The 15,686-nt window shown below is 49.2% G+C and overlaps 1 protein-coding gene across 1 annotated transcript; it reads left to right on the top strand.

The window, feature by feature from the left end:
- Positions 1-5,268: 5,268 nt before the first annotated feature.
- LOC137449470 (argininosuccinate lyase) lies at positions 5,269-13,387 on the top strand. The gene is made up of 17 exons (XM_068155021.1): positions 5,269-5,354; positions 5,462-5,524; positions 6,857-7,051; positions 7,790-7,873; positions 8,204-8,260; positions 8,508-8,605; positions 9,235-9,312; positions 9,734-9,811; positions 9,955-10,007; positions 10,366-10,428; positions 10,623-10,737; positions 11,299-11,383; positions 11,541-11,600; positions 11,979-12,062; positions 12,263-12,343; positions 12,702-12,808; positions 13,153-13,387. The coding sequence occupies exons 2-17, from the start codon at positions 5,513-5,515 to the stop codon at positions 13,301-13,303; spliced, it is 1,401 nt and encodes a 466-aa protein (XP_068011122.1). The 5' UTR covers positions 5,269-5,354; positions 5,462-5,512; the 3' UTR covers positions 13,304-13,387.
- Positions 13,388-15,686: the final 2,299 nt, after the last annotated feature.

Genomic DNA, 15,686 nt, shown 5'->3' on the forward strand with positions numbered 1-15,686 from the left:
TTGCAAGAGCCTTTTTCACTCTCGAGAAAACCGAAGAGACTCGCTTGGGTGCAAACAGCTGAACTACTTGGCTGCAGCAAGGAAAACTGGCTCAGACACTGAGAGCCTGCGAAGTGTTAATTACTTAATTTTTGCCATTATTTCTCAGGCAAAAGTCTAGCTGTAAACTCAACACTAGCCCCCTAAGGAGTCACACACATGTACACTTGCTTGTTTGCAGCAAACCTGTAAGGGCAGCCTAGAGAGCCAAATGGGTTAGACTTGTGCTGGCAACCTCTCATCCTGCAATACCAGCACAAACTCCACCACCTGATTTTCTCTCCAGAATCAAGCCAGAAGGAAGCCCACTCCCACTTTTGGGACTTTGCTTCTCCTTAGGGTGTTGCAAATCCTAAACTAATCTGCAGAAATGTGAGCAAACTGCAGCCCAACAGGAACAGTCTTCTGTATCAGGATAGTGAGCAACAAGCAGCTCTCAGCTCTCCAGAAACCGTGGCTGTCAGATAGCCAAACGCTGGGCAAAGTTTAAAAGCCTGCTGCAAAGGGTTTTATGGCCTTTTTCAGTTGAAGACTCCTAAAAAAGTTTCAGTGGACGTATGGACCCCATCACACACAAATTGTAGTACAGGCAGAAATTAATTTACACTCCAGAATCTCTTCTCATGGACCCCTATGGAAAAAAAAGAGTGAGGAGAGAGGTCTTCAAACTGCCAGCTGAAAGAAAGCCTTTGGTGTGGCTCAGTGGATAGGATGTAATGGATGCTGTCCTTTTTCATGTCAGGATTAACTGACCTTGTAAGTTGGCCAAAACCAGCACAACAAATGCCCTGTAACTTCTCTGCCATGTTTCAAACCCTGCGCATGATAACTGGCTGTACACCAGCTCCCAGCCAGGCTAAAGAGAAGAAAAGGGAGGATGGCAGCTTTTCCTACAAAATGTAGTATATCCAGACTGTCCAATTTCAGACCTTCATTCCAGAAATCTACTAATCCTTGCCTACCCTTTCCTCACAGCTTCAGAATTTTCAGCCTATGATTTCTTCTTTGTATTTCCTCTTTACATCCCCCCTCCCCCCAGTCCAAATTTATCAGCTTTAGTTTCAGCATTTCTCTGAGTTCACTCCAGATCTTTGCTGACAAACTTTTTAACTATCCGTGACGATGATGTGCCGTGGGTATAAGGATTATTCCTTTAAGAACCATCAAGTATGAGCCTCCAGAGGCTAGATGGTCAGCATGATATAAATGCCTCTCAACAGCTATGCTTTGCTCTCTTTTCTTTTCTTTTCTTTTCTTTTCTTTTCTTTTCTTTTCTTTTCTTTTCTTTTCTTTTCTTTTCTTTTCTTTTCTTTTCTTTTCTTTTCTTTTCTTTTCTTTTCTTTTCTTTTCTTTTCTTTTCTTTTCTTTTTTCTTCTCTTCTCTTCTCTTCTCTTCTCTTCTCTTCTCTTCTCTTCTCTTCTCTTCTCTTCTCTTCTCTTCTCTTCTCTTTTCCTTTTTCTAATGTTTCTAATAGAAATATTCTTCCTAAAGATTCTCCAATGAGGACACAGAGTGTGTAAATATATATATATTAAAAAATTTATATATGTGTGTGTGTATTTATACAAATACATATTTATATCTATATATATATAATATAATATGTTAATATTATTTATATTCTATTCTATTCTATTACATTACATTATATATTATCTATTCTATATAGAATAGAATAGAATAGAATAGAACAAAACAGAACAAACCAGGTTGGAAGAGACCTTCAAGATCATTGCGTCCAACTTATCATCCAACACCACCTAACCAACTAAACCAAGCACCCTATCAAGTCTCCTCCTAAACACCTCCAGTGATGGTGACTCCACCACCTCCTCAGGCAGCACATTCCAATGGGCAATCACTCTCTCTGTGAAGAATTTCTTCCTAACATCCAGTCTGAACCTCCCCTGGTGCAGCTTGAGACTGTGTCCTCTTCTTCTGGTGCTCGTTGCCTGGGAGAAGAGACCAACCTCTGCCTGGCTACAACTTCCCTTCAGGTAGTTGTAGAGAGCAATAAGGTCTCCCCTGAGTCTCCTCTTCTCCAGGCTAAGCAACCCCAGCTCCCTTAGCCTCTCTTCATAGGGCTTGTGTTCCAAACCCCTCACCAACTTTGTTGCCCTTTTTTATATATATTATATATTATATCTATTATATCTATTCTATTATCATATGTTATATTATTATAGATATAACTATTTATATACTTTTTATATACATTTACATATATTTATATATATATACTTATATATATTTATATATATATATGGACCAGCTGCAGGTCCACTGATCTCACACAGGGGAGAAGAGGAAGATCTAAGAGAGAACTCATTACCCTCCCATTCAACTGAGGTTGAGGAAGCGATTAGCTCCCTTCCCTCTTTTCCATGGCTGCCCTTTAGGTGTTAGACAGTTATGCTACACCATCCATAGGGAATGCAGACATAGGTTTTTCTAAATGTGCTTAGCATGTCAACATTTAACCATTGGCTTGTGATTGTTACCACTAAGGCTTGGGGAGAAAGGGGCCTCGGTATTAACTATTGAAAGCAGGGGGCCTAGCAACTGCTATTGACAGCAGATCTGCAGGGTATTTGTGTTCTTTGTCATGAAAGATGTTTACTGGATTCAGCATTTCGCTGATCACCCTATAGTGTCTTTTTTTGTTGGTTTTTTTTTTTTTTTGGTCTTTTCTTCTTTTACATTCAAAATTCATTAAACAAGGTTGCTGCTGGGGTGTTGTTTTGTTTTTTGACAAAAAAATGTCAGCACTGCCTCACACCAGTCTAGCTGACGGTGCGTTTGACCAGCACTTTCAGCCCACACAGCTGCTGCTTTTTTTTGGGTCTGTTTTCCTTGTTCTAAACCCAAATGACAGTTAAAAAGTAAAATATATATATATATATATTATATATAATATTTTCAAAGAAGGTGCACTGTAGCTGTTTATGCCATCCAGGACTCAGTCATGGAAATAAGTCCTGTTACCAAAAGTCTGTTTCTACAAACCACTAAAGCACACCCCCCCCCAAGAAGCATAGACTCATAGAAATGGCAGGGTTGGAAGGGACCTCAAGGATCATCTAGTTCCAAGCCCCCTGTCATGGGCAGGGACACCTCACACTACAGCAGGTTGCTCACAGCCACATCCAGCCTGGCCTTCAAAACCTCCAGGGATGAGGCTTCCACCACCTCCTTGGGCAACCTGTGCCAGTGCCTCACCACCCTCGTGGGGAAGAACTTCTTCCTAGCATCCAGCCTGAATCTACCCATTTCTAGGGTTTTTTTCCATTCCTCTTAGATTGCACTCACCCAACACAAAATGCACTCTGAAAGGAAGAGTAAAGCTGTGACTGATTACAAAAGCAACTACAAATATAGTTCAAATCTTTGAGGATATTAAAATATATGTAATTAAACTCCTCTGTGCTGCAAACCAGGTAATGTACTCTCTAGTGCTACCTCATTGTACCTCAGCTTGGAAAAGGGTGTAGCTGGGGATACTGAGGTATGAATGATGTGCTACTTGCTGTGCCAGAAGGGAAAACACGTGGAAGACCTTTCCCTCAGGTATCTGTGGAGTGGTTTGTGGGGGAATAACCTCTCTATTTCACCATGCAAGTAAGATACTGAAAGAAGATGACAAGAAGTGGAGAGCCATCTGAATGAGAACAAGTAGAGAAGATAGCAATGAGAATACATTTCAGTGTGCACTAGAAAATACTGTTTCACCCTCAAAAAAAGTTCAGCTCTCCAGCTCCAAGTGTCTTTAAGGAAGTCTCTTTCTTTAATGTTCATGTTCACAGCACTGACTTCTGCTAGGATCTACAGCTTCCTTTATGATATAGAAAGGAAAGTTATTGCCTGTTTCATCTAAAAATGGGGAAAGAGAGGATTAATAATCTCTGCAGCACAAACTGGGACAGGAGTTAAGCAGCATACTACAAGCAAACTAATCCCTATGGAGTTTGCTAAACACCCAGGGATACTGCTGACAGATCCCATGTGGACGCACGCGTCCTTGCCACATGCAATATCAGACACAGATTAATAAGGCCTTATTGACATAGATTCACCCTGGTTATAAATTCAGTGCTTACTCTTTTCCCAGAGCATCAGTCATCTATCAAAGCCCAGAGCAAGGACAAAGGCACTCCTAAAGGGTGAACAAGGCAGGAAAAGAATTTCAGAGCAGGAAGGAACATGATCACAACATGATCAAGCACTGTTTCCCTAGTGTAAAAAGGAAAAGAAGGTAAGTTGGAGAACTGAGAGAACAATTGAAAAGAGGGTCCCCTTAAAGGGAAGAAAACAGCCCAACAAAGTGTGGATGAGAAAGGTGGAATGTGTTTCCTGAGCTCTGTGAAAGACTTGGACCACACAGAGGGAAGAATATTGCACTGCAGCAGCACACTCAGTGAGGTGAACCTGCAAACATTCAGCTTTCGGTGGAGTGGCTGCAGAGAAGTGCTCAGTGCCTGTGGAGTTAAGGAGAAATTGGTGCTGAGCTACAGTGAGTCGCTGCTCCCAAAGGTCTTTTGTATTTTGAACCAGTTCTTTACTTCCATGATATTTAGGGTTTGGTGAGTTCAAGATAGAGACTATTTGCCAAGGCTGCAGAGCACAACCTCACATCCCACTGCCACCTCCTGAGGCTCTCTTTGCGAACATGACCCCAAGCAACTGGTGACAGAAGTCCTGCAGCTGGAGCTGCAGTATCCTTAACAGTGGGGTGGGAAGTGCCATTCACTCAGAAATGGGAAAGAGCAACTAGCTCCTACCTATTTTATTCTGCTGTATTTGCTGTGGAGGCAACAGGGACAGGACAACGCTGATCCAAGTCATCATACCAATTACATTCCTATCGGAGACTACACAGTGGAGGGGTGTGACAAAGTGATGGGACTCCTTCAGCACAAGGATCTTCCCAGAAAAGGAGCTGACAATGTCCACAAACAAGACCCTCAGGCGATGCAGGAGCTCTGCCTAAAGCTACACCAATACCTTCACTGACAGGCAACACGAGAGCATCTCTCCCAACCTTCTCCTTTGCAGCTACCTGCCTCCCAAAGCAGCTTCTCTCCCTGACCTGCTCATCGTGCGCCGGTCGATCAGGGGCCGGACGCAGGGGACCCGCGGAAAGGAGGAAGGGGGCTGAGAGGAGGGGGGCCCGGTGCGGGGCCGGCCCCGGGAACACCCCGCCCCGGTGGGGCGGGACGAGCCGCCAGCCCCGCTCCGAGGCGTGTAAAAGCGGGGCGGCGAGGCCGGGGAGCAGCGAGTGAGCGAGCGACCACAGCAGGAGCTGTGCTGCGGAGCAGGTGAGCGGGGTCGCAGCTCCCGGCGGGGCCGGGCTGGCAGCGGGGACCCCGGGCTGGGCTGGGCAAAGGAGCGGGGCAGCGCCGAGCTTGACCTCGCTGTTCCACAGGTTGCACCAGTTGCCAAGATCGCTGCACAAACGAGCAAAACGTCGTCCGAAATGGCAGCCGAGGTGAGGGGGAACTTTGCTTCTCCGGTGGGGTGCTCTCGGGGTGCTCTGGCGGACGGGACCTCAACTTGTGTGATAACCTCAGCACGGCAACCTGCCATGTCCTGCGGGGGCTTTGCTCTAACTGATTCGTTTGAGTGGGGTTTGCACGGAGAACTCACCTCTGATCCCGGTGAAGACCCAGAGGTGTCTAATTCAATCTTTACTACTAGACGCAGAGAAGGTAGACTTAGAGACCTCGAAGGCAGACTTAGACACCTCTTCCCCGGGCAAGCCCTTGCCTACCAGCACTACCCACTCAGGGACTGCTTTCCCAACGAAGAGATGAAAAACTTTGTTTTTTCAACTTCCATTTCCCACGACCGCGCAGCTCTTACGGGCAAACCTGCTTCAGAGCTTGCTCTCCAGCAAACTCTGTGCATACATCCCGGTCTCCTCAGGCTCCCTCTTGTTGTGCTCTCGGGCAAGGGGGTTCAGAGCCGCTGGGGACGGGCTGGCTCCGGCCCCCGGCCCCGGTGGCGGCAGCCGCCCGCTGTCCATGGTAGCTGGCAGGTGGCCGCAGCCCGGCGCCGAGGCAGCTTCAGAGACCTTCCGGGGGTAGTTTGGGACCGTGGGGTTTCATCTTTCCTTTTTGTTTCCCCCCTGAACATTTTTACTGCGGAAAGTTAGCCAGACAACCCTTTCTGTAGTCTGCACCTTAACAGGCTTTTGCCCCGTTTGATGTTAAAGTTTGTGTGATGTCCTCAGCATGTTTCAAATGGTAACTTCAAGCACTGCATAGTTACAGGAGTCTTTCAGAGGATGTGATTTGTGCGGGCCCACGGCTCTTTGTCAACCAAATAGTCTCTTACAGTCTCCCCACAAAAAAAGTGGCTTCTATAAAGTTCTTTCAAGTACCAGTAGACACAAGCTACCATTATATCCCTGCCTCCCTCACCTTTTTCTCCCTATCAGGAGACTATCAAAGGGTCAGTGAGCAGCAGCTGCCTGAAAAGACAAATCCATGCTGATCTTGCACCATATGCCCTGATACTAATTTCAAGGGCTCCTTGCAGAGTCCTGCAGAGGTAAAGTAGCTGGGAAGATTCCTCAGCTAGAGCTGACACCTCAAGGGCTAAATCCTAGTGGCAGTGACATGTTCTCTACCTCCTCACTTACTTGCTAGAGGTCTTAAAGTTAGGAAGGTTTCATGTCAGTGATACAGGACAGAATAGACATTCCTGAGTATGTTTCACATTCCTCAGTTTCACATGGATAAGGAATGGGATGGACATAAACTGACTTTTAGGATATATATAACTGTTTGAACGTGCCTCTTGCCTTCATTACTTGCAGGGAGATAAAATGATGGCAGGAAGGTTTGTTGGAAGCACAGATCCAGTCATGGAGATGCTCAGCTCTTCCATTACCTTTGATCAGAGACTGTCTGAGGTTGATATCCAGGGGAGCATGGCTTATGCCAAAGCCTTGGAGAAGGCTGGGATCCTAACTAAAACTGAGCTAGAGAAGATCCTGAGTGGCCTGGAAAAGGTATTTATTTCTGTCACATCTGTTATGTTATGGAATGCATGGCTCCTTAGCTGGCAGCATTTGTAGCAGCCTCCCTGAGATGGGTTTGGTACTCTTGGAAACTCTGGGTGGGGGATTGATGCCTAAATTGAACTGTTACAGACACCAAAGCCCAGCAGCGGAATCTGCACCAGCTGACAAGCCCCCAGGGAGGGCCTGAAGCCCTGATGAGCTCAGTGTCAGTGCTCATACTATGGCTGCAGCCCTACTGCCTCACTGAGGTGGGCTTCAGACTGAAACCTCTTCAGCCTGAACATTCCCTAGGAATTGTTTCATGTCAATTCTTTCCTGATAGCACTTGGGACCCTTTTGGGGCAGGCTGCCCATGGTAGGAGGAGGTGATGCAAAGCTTTGTGTAGGGGTAAAGAGAAGTTCAGAAGCTCTTTCGTAACATAGCCACTTCTGTAGCTCACCCACAAAGGGCAAAGGTCACTTTAGTGCTTGTATAGGACAAGCTTAGAGAGCAATGCTAAAGCAGGCAGTGACATCTCAGCTTTCTCCTTGCAATGCTTAAATCTTTCTATGGCCACAACACTGCAGAACCATCATGGGTAGAGAGATGGATGCCACCAAGTGCAGCACACAGTCTCAGGAGAGAGCAAGCAGCCAGCCTGGGGACACTTTGCTGGGGACACTGACAGCCCCACCTGCAGCAGGGTGACAGTGGGGGCTGACTGGTGTCTCTGCTGATGGTTGCAGATCTCTGAGGAATGGTCTAAAGGAGTCTTTGTGGTGACCCAAACCGATGAGGACATCCACACTGCCAACGAACGCAGACTAAAGGTTTGGGTCCTCTCTAACCCCTTGCTCCCTTTCCTCTGTAGCCAGAGCTGCCTGGCATCACCTGCCTGGGCCTCTCTCCCGCTGGGAAAGTCCTCTGGACCTTGTGGCACTGAAGCCCCAGGGGCACTCTCAAGTGTCTCCAAGACCCCCTTGGTGGAAGAGGCACAGTACAAGCACTGAACCCAAACTTGCCCTTCCCCACAAGAGACCCCATGGCTACTCACAGGATCCCAGAGCTGAGCCCCTTCTGGGCAGGAAGGAGGTCTGCTCATGTGGAGGCTCCTGCCTAGAGTCCAGAGGCACTGATAGGAACCCTCCTCTTGTCCTCAGGAGCTGATTGGAGATGTAGCTGGGAAGCTGCACACTGGGAGAAGCAGGAATGACCAGGTATGTACAGAGCTGCTTGGCACTCCTCCCACCCCTCACCTCAGCAGACCTCAGACCTCAGGAGAGCCTTTGGCTCTCCTCCTGGGGAGCAAGACCTAGTGACACCACCACACCAAGAGGACCACATGGTGAGAGGAGCTGCACCTCCCCATCACACAGCACAAGGAGGGTTTCCTTTGCAGCACAAGTGGCCACTCACTGAGTCTGATGCATTCTGCTGTGACTGACTGTGGCCAATCTCACACAGGTTGTGACTGACTTGAAGCTGTTCCTGAAGAATTCCCTCTCTATCATCTCCACTCACCTCCTGCAGCTCATTAAGACCCTGGTGGAACGTGCTGCCATGTGAGTCCTTCTCCACATGCATGCCCTTGGCCCTGCTGGGGCAGGAGGCTTGGAGGCTTGCTCTTTGACTGACACCATCAGGGCAGCAGCAGGGTCTCCTGTGGAGGAAGTTGCAGCCAGGCAGTGTGTGGCAGCACAGGCGAAGGCAGCAGCCCCTCCTCCCCCACAGTTCCTGTCACAGAGACCTTCCTCTTCCCCCACTGCATCCTAGCACAGGACCTGAGGGTGGAGGTGCACACAAGGAGCCTTCCAAAGCCATCTGAAGGAGGAGGGAACTTGAGCAGGTTTCAAGTGGCTGTGTATGAGAAAAGCTCAGCTGTGGTAGCTCTCTCTCCAGCTCTCCTCCTCACACTCCTCACTCCAAACCATCTGGGGACTGGGCAATCTTTGCCTGCTATAGAGGGTTTGGTGCACCTGCCCATTTTCCAGGGAGGCCTTGGGCAGCCACAGCCCCCTGGAAGATCAGGAGAGCTAAACCCAGTGTGCTTAGGTTGAAAAGGGACAGGGAGAGGAAGAGAGAGGCCAGCTGCAGGCTGAAGAAGTTCCCTTCACCACCTTGCTAGGAAACCCTGGAGGGTACCTGCCCCTGCCCTGCACCCCCATAGCTCTTTCTCTCCTTTCCCATGCAGAGAAATTGATGTTATCTTGCCTGGCTACACCCACCTGCAGAAAGCTCAGCCCATCAGATGGAGCCAGTTCTTGCTCAGGTAACCAACCACCTTTCACCCTTGGCTGGAGGAAGCCTTCTCCACCCTTGGGGCCCTGCTCACTGGAGCCTGGAAGTGCATCATTCTCTGAGGGGGGCCTTTGTGGGTGGTGACAAAGCAGAGCCACCCTTGGAATCTGGAACAGGGACTCCTTGTGTGGAGTGTCCAAGCCAGGAGCCAAGCAGTGAGTGGTCTGTGAAGCTGACTCCCCACAGCCTCCAGCCTTAGCTAATGGGGTGAGAGGAAGAGTCTGCTATGGCTGCTGGCTGTTCCACTTCCAAGAGCCTTAGTGCCCAGGCTCCTTTTCAAGCTGCTTTTGATCTAGAGGGGATCCCAGGCTCCAGATGTGGCAAAATATTGCTTGGGAAGGAAAATGCCATTTTCAGACTTCAGGTGCTTCATCTCTCCTGTCCTCTCCCAGCCACGCTGTCGCTCTGACCCGGGACTCGGAGCGCATGATAGAGATAAAGAAGAGGATCAATGTCTTGCCTTTGGGAAGGTGAGGTCTGCTGTTTGTGTAATCCCTGGGCTTTGATTTGTTCTGCAACACCTTCAGAGGTGCCTTCCTTGCAGCATAGAGCTCAGTTTTGGTTGGAGTGTGCAGGATTTCGTGCATGACTTCTGTTTCTTTCTCCCTGGCAGTGGTGCTCTGGCTGGCAACCCAGTGGAGATTGACAGGGAGCTGCTGCGCAGTGGTAAATGTCTGCCTGGGCCTTCCTGAGGGGCAGAAATCTACTCCTAATATCTAGGAGGGAGGGAAGCATTGATGCATGGCTCCCAACAGCAGTGTAATGCACTGTCCTGGACTTAAAGCCTTTCTCTTCAAAGGCTTGTTACTGCAACAAGACAGGCAATGCCTGTGAGCCGGTGCCAGGCTCCTCTGCTGCCTGCCTGCCTATGGCTCATAAAGTCCCCACTCAGTGTAACACCTAAGAATCTGTGTTCCTGGGACTACTCCAGGGCTCACACTCACCTTTATGCTGGGGCACTCTGCTCCATTCAAGCTCCAGACAAGCCAAGCTTGACCTCCTCTGTCCATCACCTTCCTTACAGAGCTGGACTTTGCTTCCATCAGCTTGAACAGCATGGATGCTGTTAGTGAGAGAGACTTTGTGGGTAAGTACAACTCAAACAATTCTTCCTACCTCTGTTTTAGAAGCAGGCATCTGACACCTTCCTAGTTAACCTCCTTTAATAAGGAGACTGAAATCCTTCACTTGGAAGTAGTTCTAAAGTTCCAGTCATAGCTTGCTGTGGTGTTGTGCAAACAAGCACCTTCTTCATCTGCTGATTTCCTGCCTTCTCTGCAGTGGAATTTCTCTCTGTGGCCACCCTGCTGATGATCCACCTGAGCAAGATGGCTGAGGATCTCATCATCTACAGCACCAGCGAGTTTGGATTTGTAACCCTATCTGATACCTACTGGTAAGTAACTGCTCTCTGGGGAGTAAGTCTGAGAGAGAGAGGCAGAGGTTGGGGTCTCCCTGCTGCATGAGGCCAACACAGCATAAAAAGAGGCTGGCAGAAAGCAGCCTTAGGGTGTCTGCTCCTCAGTAACAATCACTGGTTTCTGGTTCCAGCAACTCAACCAAGCCTGCATTCACAGACACTCCTCCCCAGCAAGTGCTGGCAGAAGGAACTTCCTCCTCTGCTGGGATTGCTGCCAAAGCCCTTCCTGGACTAGCCAGGACTGCAGTCCTAACAGATTTCTTCTCTCTCAGGGTGGCACAGGCACAACCTTCCCTCTCTGAGGTCACAGCAACACTTAGCCTGGCTACTGATGCCACCTCTGGAGGGATCTGGGGGGAAGCCTTCTTGCATGGCAGCTCCAGAGAGCAAAACCAAAGGCTTTGCTGTGGGAAACATGAGAAACTGAGCACATGCAGTTCCCTGCTTCCCTGTGCCCTGGGAAGGGGAACCTCTGTGTTGCTTTCAGAGGGCTGGGCCAGTAGGTTGCATGACCTTACACTGCACACCTCTCCTCAGTGCTGGCAGCAGCGTGATGCCTCAGAAGAAGAACCCTGACAGCCTGGAACTGATCCGCAGCAAGGCAGGACGAGTCTTTGGACGGGTGAGCCTGCCAAGGACAGGAGTGGGCTGGGGAAATGGCTCATGCAGGGCTGAAGGATGTTCCTCCTCCTTCCCCCCCTGTAAAGAAATGTGAACAACTTCTGGGGCAATGTCCTTCTCTTCCTGGAACTAACTGCCTTACCTTTTTGTCTCTGCAGCTGGCTTCTATTCTCATGGTTCTCAAAGGACTGCCAAGCACCTACAACAAGGATCTGCAGGTAAGAGAGATGTAAAAGAGGTGTAAAAGAGATGGTAGTATCACAGAACTTGGAGGTCAAAAGAGGCCTTTGAGATCATCAAATCCAACCACTCATGAGAGCTTGCAGTCCCTCTCCTACTGCTAAGCCAAGATGTTAGTTTTCATCATCCCTCTGAGCAGACACAGCTGTCTTCACTTGGGCAGCCTGGCCACTGCATTATCTTGTTTGTGCACAGGCTGCTGAGGTAGGGGCTGAGGCATGGGATGCTGCTACTGACACCCAGCAGGAGCCCCAGGGATCACACACCTGCTCTGCTGGCTGGGCTGCTCTGGCTTTCAGGATCTGGGGCTGCAGTAGGTTGACTTAACAGCAATTTCCATCCCTGTTCCAACACAGGAGGACAAGGAGGCTGTCTTTGATGTTGTGGACACCCTGAATATTGTGCTCCAGGTTGCCACTGGAGTGATTTCTACCCTCCAGGTAAGGCTTCAGCCTCTCCCTACTGAACATAGCTGGGGCACATCTTCTGTGAGTAAGAGAAGTGAAAGACCTCTAGACTGGTCCTGAGATGAAGACTTCAGTAGCTCATTCATGATGCTCATGATGGGCCCTACTGTCAGCCAGCATGTTCCCAGGGAGGACCTGATGATAATGTCTCACTCTGACCTTGCTTTCTGCAGATCAACAAGGAGAACATGGAGAAGGCACTGACCCCTGAGATACTGTCTTCTGACCTGGCTCTCTACTTGGTTCATAAAGGAGTAAGTACCACAGGGAGATTCAGAACTCTGATTTCCATGGATGCAGAATGCTGCTGAGAGGAGGCCTTCTGTTCTGTCCCCACATGATGATCACTCTGGGTCAACAGACATGACAGCTGGAATCCCATGCTTTCCATGTATCCCAGCTAGTGGAGCTGCTGCTGGGTGGAGTTGACAGTAATTTAAAGGTGGAGTTTCACCTCCTAACACTCCCCTCTTCACTACCCAGAAAACCCAGGTCAGATTGCACTCCCCTAAGTGAACACAAGCCAGCCAAACAAGGGAGCACATCCATTTCTCCTCTGACAAACACCCCAGTTGCCTGGTCACTGACTGGGGCCTCTGCTTCTCACTGCAGATGCCATTCAGACAAGCCCACGTGGCCTCTGGCAAGGCCGTCCACCTCGCCGAGACTAAAGGCATCCCCATCAGTGCTCTCAGCCTGGATGACCTGAAGAGCATCAGGTTTGTATCACTATTTGCCATGGCTCCCCTCACAGCTGGTATCAATCTCCCTCTGTATACACCTCCTTGTGGTGCCCTTCCCCAAAATGCCTGAGCCAGACAGCATCCCAACATGAGTTTACTTCTGCACTTCCTCCTTCTCCCCTTGGAGCTGACTCTGATCTGTCCCAAGAGGCTGCACTCAGGCACGAGAAGTGCAGAAGCAGGGCTGCAGGAGGTCTTTCCCCTTGACAGGAGAAGGCTCCACCTCCACTCCCTCCCCATCTCTGCAGGCAGTGAGCATGTAAAGCCAGCCAGCAGCTCCCAGCTCTCTCCACTGACCTCTCTTCTCTCTGCCTCCCCAGCCCCCTGATCGGCAGCGACGTCTCGCAGGTCTTCAACGTTGTCAACAGCGTGGAGCAGTGCACAGCCCTGGGTGGGACTGCCAAGAGCAGTGTGTCCACCCAGATTGAGCAGCTGAGGGAGATTCTGAAGAGGCTGAAGGAGCAGGCTTAGAGTGTGGGGAGAGATCCCGTGCATGCAGCATTGTGCCTATCACACTAATCTGGAGTTAATAAACACTGGGGTGTCTGTTGTTCACTGAAGTTCTTGTCTTGTGCTTTTCTTCTTCAGGGCAAAACTGAGCTGGACTTCCTCAGGGGGTGGTCCCTTCTCCCAAGGAAAAAGTGACACAATAGGAAAGGGCCTCAAGTTGCTCCAAGGGTGGTTTAGGTTTAAGTTAGGAACAATTTCTTCCCTGAAGGGTTTGTCAAGCCCTGGAACAAGCTGCCCAGGGAAGCAGTGGAGTCACTGTCTCTGAAGGGATTTAACAGACATGCAGATGTTGTGCTGAGGGACATGCTTTAGTGGTGCTCTTGGCTCCTCTGGGTTGAGGGTTGGACTCAGTAATCTTCAAGATCTTTTCCAACCTAAATGATTCTGTGCAGCACCAGGCTGGATGCAGCAGTGCCAGCTCCAGCTACAGAACGTGCTGAGAGAAGCTTGTGTGTGTGGACAAAGTACACTTGGTACAGCATCTGCAGCACATGCTACAGCTCCAGCTATCACTGCCCTCCTCCCAGCACCATACCTGCCTGTCTGCCTCCTGGCAGGGGGCAGTAGGTGGCCAAAAATGTCTCCTCACCACCTGGCACTGGAACTTGCAGAGTCTTAGGCAGATCTTGCCCAGCAGGTCAATCCACAGGTCACTGAGCCCAGCACAAAACTACCTTTGGCTCTGGTTTCCTCCAAAGCACAGGGGCTGCAGAGTCCCAGGTCAAGCTCTTTGCTCTGTGTAATCCAGGCCAAGCTAGCTTGGGCAGAATGCTTGAAGAGAGTCTGGCACTGTTGGCTGCCTCTTACATTATCCTCTTTCTGTGTTTACAAACACATCATCAGAACAAAGACCAGGAAAAGCCTTGCTTGGGGAATGAGAATGCAAGCTGCTGGTTGTCTTTCACAGGGTTAAAAGATCTGATTTAAACAAACACCTGAAACATTATTCCCCACTGCTGTTCCACAAGGATTTCTGGATGGAACAGGCCTGCTCCTTGATTCAAAAGGTAGAGAAAGAGAGTTGTCTACAGGGAAGGTGGGGCAGCTTTCATGACATACTAAACCAGCTTGAACCTGGCACCCACAGCACAGCAGCACTGGCTTTGTCATGCACAGTTTCTTTCAGCAGCATTTCAAAGCTGCTGTTTTGCTCAGCAGCCTGCTCACCGTGCTGATGCAGCAGCCTCACTTATTGACTCAGTGCTGCAAGACTCTGCCAAAGATAGGTAGTGGCAGGAACAGAAGCATTGCCTCACCGTGGTGAGGTTAAGAGCTGCAGCACTGGGTACGAACTGCCACCAGCTAAATCTCCTCCCATTAACAAAGCATCCCAGGAAACTCAAAATGCTCTCATCCTACCTTTGCAACATTTGTGCTTTAAATATGTGGGAGAACCAGCAACAGAAACCTTCCCTTTCTTCATCCCTCAGGCTCCTTATTCTGACCCTAAACCTGAGCTACTCTCCTGGCAGTTAAGGAACAGCACATTTCAGTCACTACCTCATAAATCTCCTTTGTGTTTGCTCTCCTACTTCCTGCTGTGTTTCTGGTTTGGCACTTGTCTCTCACTCTGCACTCCAGATAGCTTAGCTGTGGCCAGGAAACCGCTTAGGCACACTGAGCTGATAGGGGGAAAGAGCAAGAAAGGGAGTGGTGACATAGAATAGAATAGAATAGAATAGAATAGAATAGAATAGAATAGAATAGAATAGAATAGAATAGAATAGAATAGAATAAGGAATACTCAACACCTACAGAGTCAGAAGAAGGGATATCTCCTCATCTACCTGCCCAGCTCACAGTTCTTTTTCCTTCCATAGGCTTTCTTGACCTGTGCCACTCCCTGCTTTGTCCCAGTTTGTGTTTTCTAGCTCCTGCTCCCTACCTTCAGAGGCCTCAGCTGAACAGATTTTTTCTTGCTCTCAGCAGCACTGTTCCTCATGGCCAGTGCTGAGTGACACAAGGCCCTCCTAAACTGAAAGGGCAAGGGACATCTGAGCAGATATCACATCCTGGTCTCCTACTGAAAAGAGGAGCTCATAAACACTGCTACTTCCCACTCATTCCCCCTTTTCTTAGGAGTGTGAAATAGCTTAGACTGGGAGGAACCTGTGGAGGTCTCTGAAGCTCCACAGACACTGCAGAAGTGTGTGGTCCACAGTACCTTCAGACTTTCACCATCACCCTGCAATGACTCTCATTGTGATCTGGGTTTTCAAAGCCCTGCCCCTCAGCCTGGGAAGATCAGTACAGACAGCAGGATCAGTAGCTGGGACACTACTCTGGACTTGGTCTGAAAAGCCCTGCTGAATATTTTGCCTCCTGAACGAATTGCCATGCCTGC

The sequence above is a fragment of the Melanerpes formicivorus genome, unplaced genomic scaffold (genome assembly GCF_026170545.1).
Source record: "Melanerpes formicivorus ecotype bairdi unplaced genomic scaffold, bMelFor1.0.p_v2 SCAF_29, whole genome shotgun sequence".
NCBI lineage: Eukaryota > Metazoa > Chordata > Aves > Piciformes > Picidae > Melanerpes > Melanerpes formicivorus.

Excerpts from the sequence above, each read along its gene's own strand:
- LOC137449470 (XM_068155021.1), top strand. Across the intron at positions 7,052-7,789 it reads TCCTGAGTGGCCTGGAAAAG|ATCTCTGAGGAATGGTCTAA; the intron begins GTATTTATTTCT and ends TGATGGTTGCAG. Across the intron at positions 8,606-9,234 it reads CTGGTGGAACGTGCTGCCAT|AGAAATTGATGTTATCTTGC; the intron begins GTGAGTCCTTCT and ends TTTCCCATGCAG.